Below are 18,662 nucleotides of genomic sequence, written 5' to 3' on the forward strand. Positions count from 1 at the left end.
TTTTCTCTGTCCCTAAGTACATCCATGGCTTCCTGCAGAGATTGCCCTGCCTCCCCCCTGAGGTTTCTGGGACCTGAGGGTGATGGCTTTTCTCTGTGGGGCTTCATGTTAAACCAGGAGGGTATAAAAGCTCTGAGTGTGGTGCCAGCCCTGCCCTTGGGGAGATGGAGAGGAGTTGGATCTCTGTCATTTCAGCTGTTGGTTCTTGTTTGTGGGATTTCATATTTCATCTCATATTTCCAAGCAAAGGGGTAGAAACATGCTTTTAGAAAACAAAGGGAATGAACAATGATGCCTGAAAGGCATTGACCCATTGAACAAACTTGGTTTCCAGAGTTGCCTTCCCTAAATCTCAATTGTAGCCATCCCCCAACACCTGCTTGTGAGAGCTGCTGAGGATACACTATTCTTACTGATTTCAGCTCTTATTGTTTGTGTTTACCGTCTCTGAAAACAGATGAAAATACATTTATTTCGCAGGAGAGAGAGTTTGCCATGCACATCGAGACAGCCTCATTTAACAATTTCTGTCTTTTTTTGTGACAAAGCCAGGGCTTCCAGAATGATACCAAGCCAGTGGTACAGCGCTTTCAGGAACATTTCTCCAGACAAGGCGAGTGCCTGGGGGTGCCAAGCTCCCAGCAAGCCGTGCATGCAGCCTGGTTTGGGAGCTGCTCATGTGAGCTTCTGAAAGGTCAAGTGAGCAAAAGAGAGCAGATCTCACTCTGGTCTGAAACGGCTCCTGTGGGAAGGTGAAAATGGTAGAAAGTTAAAGCAGCTGGTCCCATTAATCCAGAGACCCTGCAAGAAACACAGAGACAGATTATCCAGAGCAGCACTCCATCCAGGCTGGGATCCCATCTCTGACCTGACTCTGGCCCATGCCATAAGATCAATAATGGATGTACATTTAAGAGATATCCATCAGTCAGCAAGCAACTGGACTGGGCACTGAAGGGAGAGGATTCACATCACTGGTTTTGTTAAAATTCAGCTCCTACCCAATGTAAGCCTCAACCCATTAGGATTTCTAACCTTAAGCTCTTGTGGTATATTCTCTGGTGGTTCAGCAGTGAGGAAGATGCTGCTGCAGTTTTCTGGCTGGTGGGAAGTCTCTTTGCTACACAGCCACAAGCTATCCAAAAATGTACCAAACTCTCAAATATCATCCAATTTATTAAATACAGCTAAAGCTAGACAGGAAGATTTACAAGTTAGTGAGAGGAAAGGAAGGTGTGCATGTTTGTTTTGACATGTGCACACAGGTGACATGAACGCAGAAGGTGCATTTCTTTAAGAAATCAAGGTAAAAACACTCCATGGTTCAATGACGGATAATTGCATTATATCACAAATTCATCTTTTTAAAAGTCCTGCTATGGTCCTATCCTCAAATACTGTCTTGTGTGAGTGAGCTCTCAGCCTCCTGTCATTACTTATTCTTGCACAGACAAAAATTTCTGTTGGGAATTTGAGAGTGTGTTGTTTCTGAATGTCTTCAGGATCTTTTAAATTTCATGACGGTCATTATATTCTCTGACTCATTATTGCTTATCTGTGCTATCTGCTGCCATCCAGTTACTCAAATACATTTTGTCACGCTCAATTATGTTGTTTATAAGTTGTGTCTCATTTTATGACTTCTATCAGCTGCTGGGTGCTGAGTTGGGAGCTCTGCTTCTCGAGATCACCTCCTTACAGCCAGCTCAGCTCCCCTGGTTAAGGAGAGTGCTCCTTAACTGGACTTGGCCTGGCTGCTGGACTTGTGCTCAGCCATCCATTGTCCCTCCAGACAGTGTTACCCCTTGCCAAGGTGGGCTTTCAGGACTGAAGGCTGCCAAGTGAGGTGACTGGTGAGAGAAGGGGGAGCAAAACTGGTGCCTCCCACCTCCTCTCTTTGAGGCACGCCCAGGAGAGAGAATTTGTCCCTTTAGGGGATTCCTGGACTTTGCTGGCTGTGGTTTGGCCCATAGTTAACACCCCACCTGGTGGCACCTTCTCCTTCTCCTGTGTCTGTGCTGGGAGCTCTGTCCATCCAGCTCTGACCTTGGCACTCATAATGCATTTTCTTTCTGTTGTTTTGTCCCTCTAAAATATTCCTTTTACAGCCAGGTTTTCACACTGGGCTTCCTTATTGAACCCCCCAGTGTGTCCTGTGCCATCCCTTGCTGTTTCCTGTGAGGCAGTCAGGTATTGGCCAGAGGGGAAGGTGTGACTGGCATCCAGAGGCAGTCGGATTTCTACAGTGAATTTTTCCATTCTGCACATCAAGCCCTATCTTCCATCCATCATCCCACTTTGCCATGTGGGGAAAGCTGCACTCATTGCAGGAATATTCTGTGATTAGGGTGATCTGCCACTGTAGTTCTCTGCTCCAGTTGTGAGCAGCAAATGCCTTCATGCATATGCTGATGAATTCAGGAAGTGTAAACACTCGAGTGGCCCTTTAAATATTTTCTGCTGCAGTCTGACTTTTGATATAGACACCAGCAGAAGACTGGTGGGGAAGAGGAATCTATTAAACCCTTGCCATCAAATTGCAATGCAGAGCTATGAATGTGTCACTTAATGTACTCTCTTCTAAGTGGGGCAGTTCTTCTCAAAATTTAACAAGTCAGCAAAAGTACAGGCTGCTTCCCCATAATGAAGAGATTCCTCTGCCAGAAAACTTCAAGGGATCCAGGCCTCCTTAGTGTCTGTGCCCTGTGAGTATGAACGAAGGGTGAGGAGAGGGCCCTGACTTTAGCCCAGCAATAGCAGGCTCGGTGTTTGCATATTTTAAGAGTGCATGCTTATGGATGCATGTTTATCTGAAGAAAGACTGCTCATGGGCTTTGCAGGTTAAATCAGCCTGCAGAGTTCAGCCATGCGGCCACAGTGCCACATTCAGCTCTCAGTGGTTGTGGTTTAGCATATTTATGCAGACTTCCCTTTTGCCTTAGGACAATTCTTTTGTTTGTAACTTAAAGGAAATAATTGAAGTAAGTAAGGGGCATCTTAAAAAATACTGCTAGTTCACTTTTAAGACTAACTCTCACTTCATAATTTAGTTGGGGATTATTTTCCTGCTGATAAATGTTTACTGCTCTATCATCGTTAATATTTTTGCGAGTTTGTGAGAAAAACATCTTTAGTTGTGTCTAATTATTTTTAAGGTTAATGTGAAGTATACTATAAGCAATTAGAATACAGAATTTCTTGTAATTTTCCTGTGATTTTTATGGTAACATCTGAATTCCTTGTAATTATTTCCATTTGTCTGAAAATGATACACCAAATTGTGTACACTTAACATCTCAAATCCTATACTTCCTTTGAGATTTGGGCTATCATGGAGCAGCTATGGCATTAAATGACCCTAAATAATGCGTGAGGAGAAGAAGAAATGTGTTTCTAGCTTGAGCTGCACTGTAATATTATTAAAAGCTGTTTCTGCAGCTGGCAGAAAACCAATAATTATCTTGTATTCATTTTCAAGGTGTGACGGGTATTCAGACTCTGTGCATGAAGATCAAGCAGGCAGTTCCAGTCCCAGGTACTCCCCTGTAAACTTTGTCTGAAATCCATTGGCAGCAAGTGAAGCTGTGACTGCCTCTGTTAAATCATTGGAAAGGAACCTTTATTCTCAAGGAATACAGAATTTCTGGGGTATTACCTGCAAAAGCTGCTAGTATTTCTGGGAAATACATATTTATCTCATGCACTTTTGTGTGATCAATATGAAGATTATTTACTGTTGCTATTATATATGTAAATATGTTATGGTCTGTATTCTTAATTTCACATCATACTCCTGTCATTCAGATGCAGCTGTGGTGCTTAAACACTGAATTTTACTGTACAGCAGCTGGTGCAAAGCAGTAGTAAACAGAGTTTTGAAACTGTGCAAGGATATGCTCATTGCTGAGTGTGTCTAGGAAAAAAAAATCCTTTAAATTGTAATTTAATTGAAGTATTCTTGAGGCATGCCTCTCTCCTGGCTATGTTAGTACATATGGACTGCTAGGGTATGCAACTTAACTTTTCAGGAAGGTCTAAAAATCATAGGATATCTTAAAAACACTTGTGCACATTGTTGGAGTGCCTGTAGGCTGTGAAGCTGTAACTATAACAACTGCCTTGGAGCACACTTGCAGGGCATGTGCAGCAATGGTGTTCAACTCCACAGGCACCCTGCAAGCATCCATCTGGATGCTGATGGGCCACAGATGGAAAGAGAGTTTGGCAGCTCAGAATCCTTAGGAGAAAACATTGAAGCAGCAAGTTATGCTTTCTGGAAAAAAAGGAAGAAATATCAGGGGGTTTTAATTCAATAGCCCTTGACTCCCTCAGCCATAGAAGTTTCACACCAGGAGAGAGGTCATCTCCCAGCAAACCATTAGGATCCTACCAGCTGGAGCTGACCTCTGAAATCCCACTGAAAAGCAGGCTCCAGCCAGGGATTTTGGGGCAGCAATGGCACTGCCAGCTCCTGAGGCTGCCTTGCCTCATGGTGCCATGGAAGTGGGAGGCATGAGAGCAGCAAAGGCTGGGGTGGCTGGGTGTGGGGGACACTAGCAGGATCTCCTTGGGCAGGGCTTGCACTTTGGAGTCTGGCTGGGGACTGAAAATGTCTGTCCCAGGTCCTAGATGAAGCATCCATGGGTAACAGTGTCTGTTTAAGCCACCAGCTGTGCTCTTACCCTGGGGGATGTTTTCTCCAAACACATCTCTGGCTGTTCAGACCTTGCTTTGAGTGGCTTCCTCCTTCCCTTTGTGCAGTGGCCCCCAAAGCCAGAGACTGTCAGAAGGGAAGTGTGTTGTAGAGAGGAATTACTGTCTGGGATGATATTATTGTGAGGTTATAGCTTATTGTGAATCATTGGGTGGGGAAAGTCTTCTGCATGAAAAAGACAGTTTCAGATTTTATTTGGGGAACGTGAACCATAGGTCTGAAGCCCAAGAGTGCCTCTAAAGCTAACATTTAAGTAGCTCCACAGCTGAGTATGTAATAATGCTAACAATAGTTTAGATCCATAACTGATGTGTAGACCACTAAATTTAGTAAAAGCAATATGCCATAAATAGCTAAGAATTTGTTGCTCTTCTTCCTTCATAATGTTTTGACAGGTGTCTGAAATCCTGCCTGATGCATTTCAATTTTATTTTCTTACAGAGATGATGATAACAAAGAAAATTACCCGGACAACTCCGCTGTCTTAGAGGAAAGGCAGCTGCCTTTGCAAGACAGCCAGCAGCACAAGCAGCAGGTTTTAACTGACTGTGCTCTAAAGCCTGAAATGGGCAACTTAAAGCTGAGGAAACCTAAGCCCATTGCAAAACTAGAAAATGGAAAAAACTACGAGGAAAGTCAGGTAAAGAATTAAACTTACCAGGGGGAGGCTTGTGGCACAATGTCTAGGCAACTTTTGAAATGCAAAGAGGGATTCCCTGGTAATTCATGGTGTGATTTGAGACCCCACAGTAATCTACCCTGATTTCCAGGGACCTGCAGTCTGCAACCCTCCTGTAATAAGTTTCTCTCTGCTGGGGAATTGCAGAGAGGGTTGTGCTGCAACTGCTTTCAGAAGTGAGTGGAGAGCATAGCTGAAGATGTGCAAATATTTATTTAGACAGTTTCTGTTTTGTTTATTTGATCAATGATCTTTTACTGGTATTTTGATTGAAAATAGAAGGATTTCATAGTTTTCCTGTATCTCAATTTCTGTTTTTCTCATATTTAAACAGTAAGACCATAGCAGTACAGTAGCATATTGGTAGCAGTGCTATCCCCCACCATCTTCCTAGGTTGAACTGGGGGGAGCAGAACTGTACATTTTGTAAATGGTACTAAGGAAGTCTAGAAATGAGGAAACTTCTGCCGCTGTCTCTGGAGGTATATTTGCTCTGCTGACTCTAGAATTCCACCTCTCAGCAGCTGCTGAAAATTTCTCTGTTCTTCCCTGGTACTTCCCAAGTTGTGTAGGATGTGCAGTGTAAGGGGTAGAGCTCTGGTACAGATTTAACTCCTCAGCTGGAAATAATCTCATATCCAAGATAGTTAATATTAATATTGGTAGATTTGTTGGTCTGCAGTAGGCACAAGGCCTGACATCTGCAAATACAGATGTCTGTATTTACATAAAATTGTGCATACACAAATACAGATGTCTGTATTTCCATCTCTTTGCTGTATAATGTATTTGGCTACTTTTTGTCTCTCCTCCCCTTTTTTTTGAATAGAAATTTCCAGATCTCTTTCTGAAGTACTTCAAGCCTATCATAGACTAGGAATTATTTTGGACCCAGTTTAGAATGGGATTTCATAATTTTAGACAGAATGTCTTACCTTCTAAGTGAGAATAGTCATTTTTGAATCCCTGAAGGAAAATGAAAACCAAATTACAAATTATATTATCACAGTCTCTTTCAGAATATCAATGTCAAACTCTTGCCCTAAAATTCCTGTCTGTTCTTCTGGAGCTGATCCAGAAATAAAGCAATAACTGGGAGGTTTTTTTTGCAATTGTACTGCATTACTAGGAAATATTATTTAACCTTTAGGGAGATGAGATGAGCATGTTTATCAGCTGAACAGAAAAAATGATGGGAATTTTGCCCTGTGAAGAGCAAGTGGAGGCAGATCAGGAAGAAGAGTCATGAGGAAGCCATAAAAGGGGCAAGGTCTGTCTCAGAGGTCACCTGCTGCTTTTTCAGCCTCTTCTGAGCCCCCTGATTGTGTCCTGCCTGTACCTCACACCCAACGAAAGCCAGCACAGCACAGATTTGCTGCTCTGGGGCATTTTACATGGCTCCAGGGGCTTAACTGGAAATGGTGAAATTATTTCATGGGAAACTTTTTGAGTATATAATTAGACTGCCATAAAACACCAGCATGACTTAAGTATGCAGCTCTGGAAGGAAAAGCAGTGCCAGGCAGATAATTTTCACATGGCCCAAGGGCTTGAATTAGGAAAGACAGAAGCACTGTAACTGCATGAAACTTCCTTGGTGAAACCCCTTGCCACCAAGCCACTGGATGGGATATGTGATGGGATAAATTCCCAAGCAGCTGACAAGCAGCACTTTCTGAGCACATGCATTTATGAAAGAAAAGCAGGATGCACTGCACATCATGACTGAACTGTTCATCCTTGCTTTCCTGAGATTATTAGCAGTGCTTTTTCAGTAGTCTCCTCACTTCCCCAGCCTGACTTCTCTGCGGCATGAGAAGGAATGACACCAGAGCAGTGACAGAATCTCTAGTAAAGGTGTTGCTCTGATAAGCCAAGGAACTCTTTGCTATTCCCTTTTATGTGTTATAAGCCCATAAGTTTCTCTAACAGCAATTGCCCCTTTAAAATTAGAGGAGGCTATTGGGAGATGAATAAGTTTGCTATGTGTGTTGGAGGGATTAAAGTCTGTTTGGATGGGAACCATTTTTGTGTGCCCTTCTAGTTGTGAGAATCCAAGGGGTTTCCATTGTGGAAGGTTTACTGAGAGGGAACAGACAGCTGTAATCAAGTAGAGAAGAGATGGGACTTTTGAGCTCCACAAGGCTCTCAGCTGAAGTGTGATTCCTGTGCCTCTGATACTTTGGGCATAAGTGTAGCCCTGTGGTCATGTGCCTTTGGTCTTCATGAAGAAAAGGGTATTAGATTTACACTGATGATTAAAAAATTGAAGTGTAATAAAAGAGCAGCATCAGGTCATGTCACTTGACCACTTATCAGATGGCAAAATGTCACCAGAGTAAGGCTGTAATTTGCATGTTGCCTGCAGTTATTTCCCTGGGGGCAGGAGGCAGCTGTAACCTTTCCCAATGGAGTATGGGAAGAGAGGAGGCTGCTGGAATGCAACTGCACCACTGTACTCCAGTTATTTGGGTTAATTTTCCCCATGGTCCCATCAGCTTCCTTAGCAATTCTACAACACTCATCTATAGGAAATCAATTTAATTAGGATTTATTTGACTTCAAGAGGTGGGAAGCATATGCCCAGAACATACTCCAGGGAGTCAGTAGGAGAACAGATGGTGAGGAATAGAAAGTCTGCTTTCCTTGCCCAGTCCTTTCTCCTGTCACTCACCTTTGGTGCACAGTCACGAGTATGGGTTCTTGAATGAGTCATCCTCAGATTCCCTATTGATACTGGGCCGGAGTTACAAAAGGACACCAAACTTCCCAGCTAATAGGCAGAGACAGTAAAAGTTTAAAGTTTTATTATCAAGGTAAATGGCTATAAAAATGGTGGCTTGACAATCAGTGCCTAAAGATGACAATGCTGGAAACCACTGAGTAAAGTTTTGTATTTTGAGTATAAATGAAGTGTGAAAATTGCTTGTATGTCAAAGAACTTCCAATAATTTGACATTAAAATTATGATTTGAAGTGCACAGTAATCAAAAAGCTGGAGCCGATATTGACACGTCAGCTGCAAAAACACATGAACACGTCAGGCATTCTGGAAGTTTTGCTTTGTTTTCTGGGTATACTCTGTTTATGTTTATTATGATGCAATTTCATGTAGAAGTCACCCTCTTTAGTGAAAAACAAACAAGTAGAAGATGGGGCTCTGCTGTAGGTGCCTATGATGCATCAGGATTTCACTGCTCTTTAGAAACAGAGATTCCATTAAGGGCATTTCCCCAGCATTACTTGTTAACACCCTAAAGACATGATTTTTGAGCAGCAAGAAAGACATAAAAGAGAAAAAAATAATACAGAAACAACCCAAAGCCACCCAAATCCTCTAACATCAAGCCTGCAAGCAAGGGCTTATTGCCAGCACTTGCTCTTTTCCTCAGTTTCCCCCTTTGTCAAGCAGAAAGCACCTGGAAATTGCCATGTTCTCTCTGCCCTGCAAGTTCCTGTCTGAAGAGTCCTACCCAAACTTTTGACTTCCATGTGTCCAATCAAGCTTTGAAACTGGAGCAAAGTCAGGTGCATTGCTTTAGCAGGGAAGGAAGCTCTGTTGCTTTGCAGAGCACATTGTATTATATTTTTTTTAAACTATTAGACTAAAATATTTGATTACAAAAGCTAATAAAAAGGTAGAAAAAAAAAATCCCAATTTGATTATTACATTTTCAAATATCTTAATTAACTTATTTCATTGCGATGCAAAGGGAATATTACAACCCATTTCATAGGTAAAGAAACTAAGATGTGCCAAACATATCTTTTCACAGCCCTATAACTGGATTTTGAAAACTTGGAATTGAACGGATGCTTTTCTCATTCCTGTTTTTTAACTCAGTCTTTTGGACTAAATTGCCTTTTTTATTTTCTGTGCAGCAGATTGGGTGATGTGACTTTTTCCCCCCTCACTGCCTTTCCCTCCTCCCAGGGTAATACTGTATTCATAAAGCTACACATATGCTGGGGAAAGAGGCAAATGGTTAAATTTTACATATCTTATTTAAGTGAACTTCACTTGCTTTGTCAGCCATATTTTTTTTATGATACCCAAGTAATAAAATCTTACGGACGTGTGAGTAAATAATTTAAAATTAATTATTTGTATAGAAGCTCTTAGCACTGAAGCTGAAATCTGTTATTTAAGTAATAAACAGAAATGTTACAGTCTGCTTTGGTTTCAGAAACTGTTTTCCAGTGAAATAACATACTTTGTTGTGAACATTTTATCTCGTGTTCTCCAGTTGTTTCCAGATTATTACCAAAAAATAACAAAGATCCTCAATCAGCATCTGGTCTCATAGAGCATTTTTTTCCTGAAGCAAATTATTTAGCCAAGCTTGGATTGGTACTGACAGGGCACATTCAGCTTTTCTTTTTGTTTCTCTTTGTGCAGGAGCTGGAATGTGCATTGCCAGGCCTCTCGGAGTGGCAGGGGAAGGCTGGATCCCCAGCCAATAACTATGCACAGAATGTGGCTTTGAAATGCCAGGAAGCAGTTCTGAGATTCCAGCCACGGTAAGACTTGGGATAACACAGCACGTTTCACTTCTGATTAACTGTAGGAAAGGCTAATTCATTTGCTGCCTTCTGCATAAAATATTCAGACTCCTGGCTCTTGTTGGCAGTGTATTCTATATTTATACATCTAGGACTCTTTGGAGAAAGTGAAAGGGATAAAGATAAGAATGCAAATTTCATCATTCTTTAAACCCCTTACATCTGAAGCAGAAAGAACATCCTTAGTTTAGAAACTTCAGCTCCTCTGTGCCAAGTTTCAAAAATACTTCTCGCTTCTTTTCTTTTTCCCAGTGCTGAATTGCCTCCCTTTCTCACAGCTGCATTCTCTGAGCAATGGGAATGGGAACCTTCACACCTGATTATAGCAAGGGTATCTATCAATTTATGTACAGTTTAGACTCTGGTGCTGTGGCAACTGTGCTTGCTCTGGTGCTGGGAGGGCACCGTGTGCTCAGGACTGGCATTAGCTAAGTCCTGATGGCTGGTGATGAAGTAACTCAGCTCTGGTAAGTATTGGAAGTCAGTTTCTACTTTCATCCATCATGGCCATGCAAATGGCTAAAAATGGGGTTTAAACTCACCTAAGTGACCAGTGAAGGTGTGTCCTAAGGATAAGATTTAGTCCTTACTAAATGTGGGAGCACTGCTTTACAAATTTCCCGAGTTCAGGTGCTGTTTTGGCTCTGCTGTTCTGTGCACAGAGTTTTTGTCAGGTGAGCCAGGTCTCTGCTGTTTGTCTTGATGTGCATGACAGCCTTGGTGCCCTGTGGCAGAGTTTCTGGCTCCTTTGGAGGTCTGAAGCAGCAGCAGTCCATCCCAGGGATGCTCAGTGGCTCAGGGCAATGCTGGTTGACAGCTAGAGCTCCCTGGCTCAAGGTTCGTTTTCAGTCAGGAGAGGGACAGCAGTGACAGCTGCCATCCAATGGCACTTGGCTTTGTGTGACATCAACTGGTCGCTTTCTCCGCAGGTTTTAGGAGGCAACATTGTAAATGGTCTTAATTTGTGCACTCAAAGGAAGGTTTAGCAGAATGAAAAAGCATTTAATTAGCTTGGACAACAAAGTGCTTTTGCCTTCCAATGCTTGTATGTGCAATTGAAACACATCTCAGCATCTCAGGAAGTGTTTCTAATTAGGAAGCCTGCCTTCTCTTCTTCTGGCATTCCTTATGTGAGGAAAGAATCCTATGGACTTGTAAAGAGGAGCTTCCTGAGAATGGTATCAGACAGTCAGACCTACTCAGTGGCTCTGCTGATGAGATGTTTGTGTATGGGTAGGTAATAAATGGTTAATTTTGAAAGGAACATGATGAAAGACACAAGAACTTTAAAGATAGGAACCAGAGTGGAGTGTGCGTGAATAAAACAGCAACCCCAGCAAAGTTCTCCTGTCCACTTCAACTGTTTGGCCTTTTTAGTCTGCCTGGTACAAAACCATTGTTCACCGTGCTATTTTTTCTTGTTTAACACCACGGTAGCTCCTTAGAAAGCTTGCTGTCCCAAAGGGCTAAATTTATTAAATAAAGATGCCTGGATTTACCATTCTAAGTGCTGTACAAGCACAGTGATCAAATCTCAATTCTGGCCATGTTTCAGTGTGACTACATTACCACAAAAAAAAAAAAAAAAGTAGGTGACTTTACTCTCAAATAAGGAACTTCAAACATCAAGAATGTTGACATGTGGTCTCTGGCCTCACACACACACTTTATTTATTCCACACACTTTATTTGTTTCAACAATCCTTGAACCGATGCTCCCACCACCCAGCTGTGCCAGGGCACTTCCACTTGCCTCTGCTGCATTTCCCAGCTCCAGTTTGAGGATTGCTGTGCCTGGTGACCCCTCCTGAGGGTCACCACCAGCTGCCTCCTCCGTGTGCTGCCTTGGCAGGGCCACAGCAGGTGACAGTCCCTGTGTCAGCTCGCAGGGGTCTCTGGCTGCTGCGCTGGGCTCACAGCACTGACTGCAGCACAAGGCTGTGGCTCTACTGCCAGGCCATGATGCCCTGCCTGGCTTTCTGCCCTCTCTGCTGTGGGACATGCAAAGGTTCAGCGGTCAGTGTTGGCAGCAGGCAGCAGCTGTCACTAGATTTAGGCAGAACACATCTGCCAGCACCACAAAACCCAAGTTTCACTGTCTTCCACTGCTTCTGCTGGGCTGCTGGTAAAATTAGCAATGCTTTGGGACACAACAAATGCCCAGTGTCCCTAAGTCCAGCTAAAAGCTCTCTGCTCTTTAGGAGGAGAGGGGAGGGACACACTGCTGCAGAGGTGTCCCTATACACCTCTCACCATGTATCAGGGGGAGAACAGGAGAAGGATTTATTTCTGTCTCAAATAAAGGATCAAGGTTGATTGTTTCTAGTGCGTCCTGTTGTTACTTCTGCTTTAACTTAATTGCTGCAAAGTACTATAGCTCTGCTTTTAGTCTCTTTGGGGATTAAAGGTCTAAATACCTCTGAACTCTACAGAGGTTTTTAAGAAATCTGAGGCAGCTAAAAACCAGATCATTTTAACTTGTGTAAATATGGATTAAAGACTGCTGAAATATGAAAAGCGTTTGAGTACAGTTCCTGTTCAGCAGACTAATCTAAGTTACGATATTCTAACAAGGGATTATCATAAATAGATGTGTGACAGAGAAGAACAAGCCATGTAAGAGCAACAATCCACAGAATTATGACTTAGAAGTGTGTATTGTTTCTTTGAGGGGGTACTTTCATTTTATGGTAACCATTGAAACAATACAGGAAAGTTTTGTGGGATTTGAGGGAAATGGAAAAGTAGACTTTAAGAGATTTGCAGCCAGAAGAATAAGGGAGTAGTGCCTTGTTTTTGGCTGAGCTGTACCCGACCTTTGAAGCAAGGATTTCAACCTCAAGAGGTGTTCATCATGTATGATTTATGAACATCAGCATCAATTTAGTAGATGAAATGGATCTGCATGAAAGAAAACCTTTATACTTTTTTCCCAGAACATGAATTTCTAATATTATTGCCATTGTGGCAATTGGTCATTGTGTGTAGCTGGGTTTGGATACAAGTGCAATATAATCTGCACCTTGACAGAAGGTAGATAAAAGTTATAAGCAGGTCCTGGGAACAAATAAAGGAATTGGGGTTTTTTAACAGAGACTAGAAAAGCCAGGACGGAACAATACACATGATTGCAACAGCTGCTTCTGCCAATTGCCTGCTCAAAGGCAATCAGCAAAACTGGAGTGGGCTGCAGGCTGTGTGCAGTTACCTAGGCAGAGCCTGGTGCTTTTCTCAGGTGCCTGTTCCAGAGAGAAGAAGCTGAAATAAAACACCCCTTGGCAGTGGGAAGGTCAATGCTTCAGCAAAGGCTGCATGTCAAGTCAGTGTGGAATTCAGAGCTATTATTTGGGGGGAAGTTTCCTGCCAAAGAAAAATTCCTGAAAGTTTCCTCTCTTTCCACTCCCCCAAAAAATTGGGAATGAAGTTGTTTCATTTATCAGGACTTATCTAGTCCCAGCACTGGTCCCTATTCTGTGCTTCTGTAACTCTAATTTTGGCAGAGATTGTAGGTCGCTGTCAGACCTATGGTTGTTCTGCAGGAGAAGTAGAAATGCTGGTAGCCCAGGGCTGCCCTGGATCTTGGGGTCAGCCAGAGCCTCTTGAGGTTTCTGTGCTTCCCCGAGGGGAGGCCAAGCTCTAGCAAAGCTTTCAGTATTTAAGTTTGAAAGGCAAGTATATTTTGGCAGTGAAGCTCAGGTGGGAACTCTCGTGGTTTCCAGGTTTTCAGCTGAACAGCTACAACTCGGAGATGAGTGGGAGGCAGCAGGGAAGCTGCAGAAGTGGTGATGAACCCCATGCAGACCTGCATGGTTGAGGCAGAGCCTGAGAGCATGCATTTCCTCACCTGCACAGGCAGCCAGCTGAGCAGGGAGAAAGTTAGGAAAGAACAATTTCTTCAGAGACATTGGTATTAAAATTCTGGTGTTTATGGTTCCAGTGGTGGTACTTGTACCAAAGCATGGAAAAGTCTCTGTGCAAGTTTTTAGGTTGCAATACAATTAAGGGAAAAACAGCAAAAGGGATAATGGGGAGAGGATAAAGGAGGAAGACAATAAAAGCAGCTCTTGCTGCAGCCCCAGTAAACGCCTGCTGAGTGTGAGAGCTGCTTGTAGTAAAAATAAAAGTGCTGGCTGGGTTACAGAGGGACTGGCACTAATGAGACAGGCACGGATACATGGGCTCTGTGTATGAACTTCCCAATGGATTTCCCATTCCAGCACTCAGGGACTGCCCAGGGAGTGCCCCTGGGCCCTTCAAGGTGGATTTTTCTCTTGTTGCAGGTGTTCACCCCAAAGCCTGTTGCAGTTTTGCATTGCTTTCTAAGGAGACATAGGTGTGCTTTTGAAGCATCCACCTGCAGCCCTGTGTGGAGGTGTTTGGGTCACATAATATCTTTTGCCATTTGGGAAGGTCTCAGAAAGGAGCCTTCTGTTATTTTCTAAGAACCTTTTTCCTGTGTTCTGCCATTCTGCTGTAACTCTGGACAGGCTGTGACAGTGCCCTGCCAGGGAACTGAGACTGCCACTGATGAGCTGTTAGCCACTAGGTCACCCTCACTGCTCCTGCACTGGACACAGGGGAGAAGTTTTGGGCCAGGACAGACTGCAGGTGACTCTGAAAAAGTTTCATCCCACAAAATACTGTGAGGTGGATGGGGAGGACTCACCCTTGGCACGGCCAATGCCAAGACACTGCACGTGTTTGTGATGCATAAACATAAACAGCCTGGGGATGGGGTTTGTGTGACCAGAGCTGGGCTGGAGTGTAATGTTCCTTTCTGTTCTGGGTTTCACAGAAGAAATATGGTGGGGATTTGCTTAGGTTATCCTCAATCGTCTTCCCCAGCTTTTAAAATAATGTGGTTTTATTTGAATTTTATGCAGGTTTAAAAGCAATGTTGTACATAATTCCAAAATTCACATGTCCTGGTCGGTTTTTTAAACAGCACAGTGCTCATGCAAATTTATTTTCCCCTTGAAGTCTGGTAGGAGATCTGTTATGACAATGAGAATTTAGGTGGTTTTTTTCTTTTTTTGTTTTCTTTCTTTCTTTTTTTTTAAATTTTTTTTGTTTTATATCCACAAGCCTTAAATGTACATGTTACTTATTGCATCTTTGCCATCCCTGTCATGGAGAAAAGGATAATTCTGTCAAAGAGAGTCTATAAAGGAGGGTGAGAGACATATATTTGAGTAGTAGACACAGAGAGAATTTAATTTTCATTATTTTACAGGATGTAAATTATACAAAATAAAGGTGCCTGCAATTATTCAAAATTTCAGCTAAGGCCTGAAATAATTTTAATGTACTCAGCACAGATGGAAAATTAGGGCTTGTTCCTGCTGCTTTTGAAGTTAATGGATATTTTGTGATTGATTTTTAATGAGAGTAGGATCCAAACTATAGTTATTAAATTGTAAGCCCTGTGTTGCCTGGTGACAATCAGAAAACCTGCATTGCCTAGCAGAGCAATTAATCTTGGTGAAAATGAAAAAGCATACCCCAAAACTTTCTGTGTAGAGTAAGATCAGCTCAGCACACATGAGACTGAAAATGTAAATGCTCATCACACAAAAATGGTTGCTCATCTTAATGATTTCAGTAGCTCCAGAATCCAAAGAATGCATCAATAAGTGCATGTTACTCCAGTATTTCTAGTGTAAAAGGAACAGTAAAATGAAAGATTAAAGGTATCCTAAAACAGCTGGTAAGAACACCAGCCTGAATGAGAGAGGTGGTACCTCATGGCTGCTGTAAACCTTTCACTCTCCAGAGTGCAGGATTCCTGAGGTGTACAGCTGGGAATGATGTAGAACTTTGTACAGTTCCTGTAGCATTTACTGTTTGGTTTTGTCTTTTTAAAATTTTTGTTTTGTTTTTATTTTATTAAGGGGAGTTCCCATTTGCTCAGTTATGCACACTGAAAGGAGTTATCCAAATGAATACCAAAGTGTGCAAACCTGACACATTGTTTTCATCCTTTCCCTCATGTCTAGCTCTAGTTCAATGAAATAAATCATTCTAACCATTTTTTCTTCATTAGTGAATTAGTTCTTCAGCTGTTTGTAGCCTTGCAGCTGCCTCCTTACGTGTTATTAAACCAAATTTCAAATATTTCAGTCTTTGCTATTAAATTAGTCCTTTTGCTGTTCTCGTGGCTCATTTCTGTTCCTATGGGAATTGCACATCTTGGATCCTGTTTGGAGTCAAGTGGTTGTTCACCCTGGTGTAGCTATCTAATGTGTCTGGTTTGTGGCATAGCCATCATTTCAGTCTTTAAATGCCTCACAAATGAGGGAAGAACTACAGCAAACACCTCTGCATCTCTGTTCTGGTTTTGAGGTCTCTAGAGGATTTACAGCTATATCTTTTTGCTGGAATGACTCTGAGCCCAGAAAAGTATGAATTATTTTGTGCAAAGAAATCTGGGGTTTGTGTTGGTCTTGAAATTTGCAAAAGCAGAAAGGTGAAGGCCAAGAGCCTGAAATGCCATCAAATTTAAACATGGAAAGATTTATTCTTTATGGCTGTGATACGGGAAAACTCTTGTTCCTGATTTAAAGCATGTGGGACAAATTGTGCTTAGATTTAAGCATATGTGTTTGAGCTTTTTCTTGACAATAACTCTGTTAGCTCACCAAGTCACAGATCATACATCTGTTGAACTTTTTGACACAACAGAGTGAGCCCAGATATTAATGTCAGAGTTTCCAGGGCTTCATTAACAGTTTAAATGTATTATTCAGGATTCCAGTAAAACCACTGTTGTTTGGAATGAGTTAAAAACTAGAGATGTAACTTTGATAGACCAGATTTATTCTGTAATTTATAAATTACATACACACATGAAAAGCTTAAGATATTTGCAGCACAGATAGGCAATCAACTGAATGATTTTTTAAATTTTGTTTTGTAGAATAGATCAGAACACAAGCATTTCACCAAAAGAAGCAACTGATCAATTTAACAGCTTAAATGAGGTAAGTGTAACCAAAGTTGAAATATGAATTTTGAATAGATGTTTTGGATTTTTATTAATTTCAAGGTCTTGGAATAATATAATTGCTTAATAATCCTAGATTAGTTTTCAATGAATGATCGTAGTCGTGTTTTTGAAGAAAAGCTTAAAAGTGTGATATGAAACTGCTAAAATAGTTTAAAAGCTAGAAGCAAGAGATTTAAAAATTTTTTAAGCCAACTTTAGGTTGCTTTTTGTTTACACTCCAAAGAGAATCAAACACTCAATATTGACTGAATGAAGTGACATCTTTCAAGAAAGTTTTTTTTTCCTCATATTACAGCTCAAAAGAGTTCATCTGTTAAATACGAAACATTTATATGTTATATATATATAATGTTTATATTATATGTTTATATGTATAATATATGTTATATATCATATAAATATGAACCATAAATGTGCTTTGTTTAAAAATAAGGAGTTCTTAAGGTTGCTACATCCTGCATAAGTAAGCTAGGAACAGTACAGTGGAGTCTAAAAGGTGTTCTGGTTGTAAGATGGAAGGAGGGGAGAACTGAAGAGGGGAAGCAAGGAAAGCCAAATAACACCAGTGACACTCAATACAAGCTGCTTTCACAGGGATTGTGCCAAAACCACAAAAGGCTGTTGGTGTGATCATATCACACAAACAATGGATGAGCCTGGGCGAGGTCCTCACAGCCAGCAATATCCTGGGAGGGGCAGGGGGGTAAAGCCAAGCTCTGCAGTTACACAAAGTGGGAAACCCTATAAAGCATCTCCCCACACCTGGAGACTCTGCACCCCAGCTCAGAGTCCACTCCCACTGCAGGACAGTGGAGGACACGGGACTGACACAGGGAGATGTTGGGTTTTTTAGTGTAGGCCAAGACAACACAACAAAACCAGTGGGAGAAGAGAGCTGGGTGAACAGAAGCCCATTCCTGAAAAACTCTGGGAAAAAAGGCTTTGTTTCCACAATGAGCCAGAAAACATCTATGTCTATTAACAGATGCCTGACTTTCATTAGGGGAAGACCACAATGTGTCCTTTTAAAGGAACTCAGACCTAATCTTCTCCTTGCAGTGAATTGTTTCCTCTGCATTTTGTGTCACTGTTGTGCAGCTCAGTGTAGAAAATCTCAATGCTGACAAGCAGGGCACATTCAGTGACAATACAAGGGAGTACACTCAGCCTCTGTAGAGCCACCTCAGGCCCTGGGTGAAATCATTAAGTTATTGTTTCTTTTGAGAAGCCCCAGTGCAAATATTCACTGAAGCTTACGCATGAAAGCTTCCATTTAAAATCCTTTCAAAGAATTCCTTAAAGGCTAAGAAAAAATATTGTGAGAAATAAATCAGTGTAAAATATTAAAACCAATTATTAGCTTAGAAATTAAAATAAATTTTTAGTAACCAATGAGGAATGAGCAAGGGTTACAATCTGGTGCTTTCTTTTGCAAAATCTTAGATTTTTTTGTGTCTCAGGTCTATTGCAAACCTGTGCCATAAGAAAAATTCTCTTTCTGGAGTAGAGAAAATGGTGTCTCTCTTCACTGCTCATCCGTGGCATTATGCAGACCCAGGGCATATCTTGTTCGATCTTATTGTTGCTTGTTTGTTCCCCATAAAGGAAGTTCTGAATTGAAAATGTCAGATGCCTCAAGGCACAAATATTGCCTTAACGGATACTGCAGAGAATTATTTATGTTCCCATAAAATGTGCCT

General features: G+C 41.7%; 1 protein-coding gene across 1 annotated transcript in view; it reads left to right on the forward strand.

Moving 5' to 3' along the window:
* FAM13C (family with sequence similarity 13 member C) overlaps window positions 1-18,662 on the forward strand; it is a 114,157-nt gene that overhangs the window by 69,065 nt on the left and 26,430 nt on the right. The window contains exons 8-11 of the mRNA XM_021535095.3: window positions 3,479-3,535; window positions 5,156-5,354; window positions 9,793-9,914; window positions 16,873-16,936. Of these exons, the coding sequence (XP_021390770.3) occupies window positions 3,479-3,535; window positions 5,156-5,354; window positions 9,793-9,914; window positions 16,873-16,936 (442 nt within the window). The remainder of the gene's footprint in view (window positions 1-3,478; window positions 3,536-5,155; window positions 5,355-9,792; window positions 9,915-16,872; window positions 16,937-18,662) is intronic.

This window comes from Lonchura striata, chromosome 7 (assembly GCF_046129695.1).
Source record: "Lonchura striata isolate bLonStr1 chromosome 7, bLonStr1.mat, whole genome shotgun sequence".
In the NCBI taxonomy this organism is placed as follows: domain Eukaryota; kingdom Metazoa; phylum Chordata; class Aves; order Passeriformes; family Estrildidae; genus Lonchura; species Lonchura striata.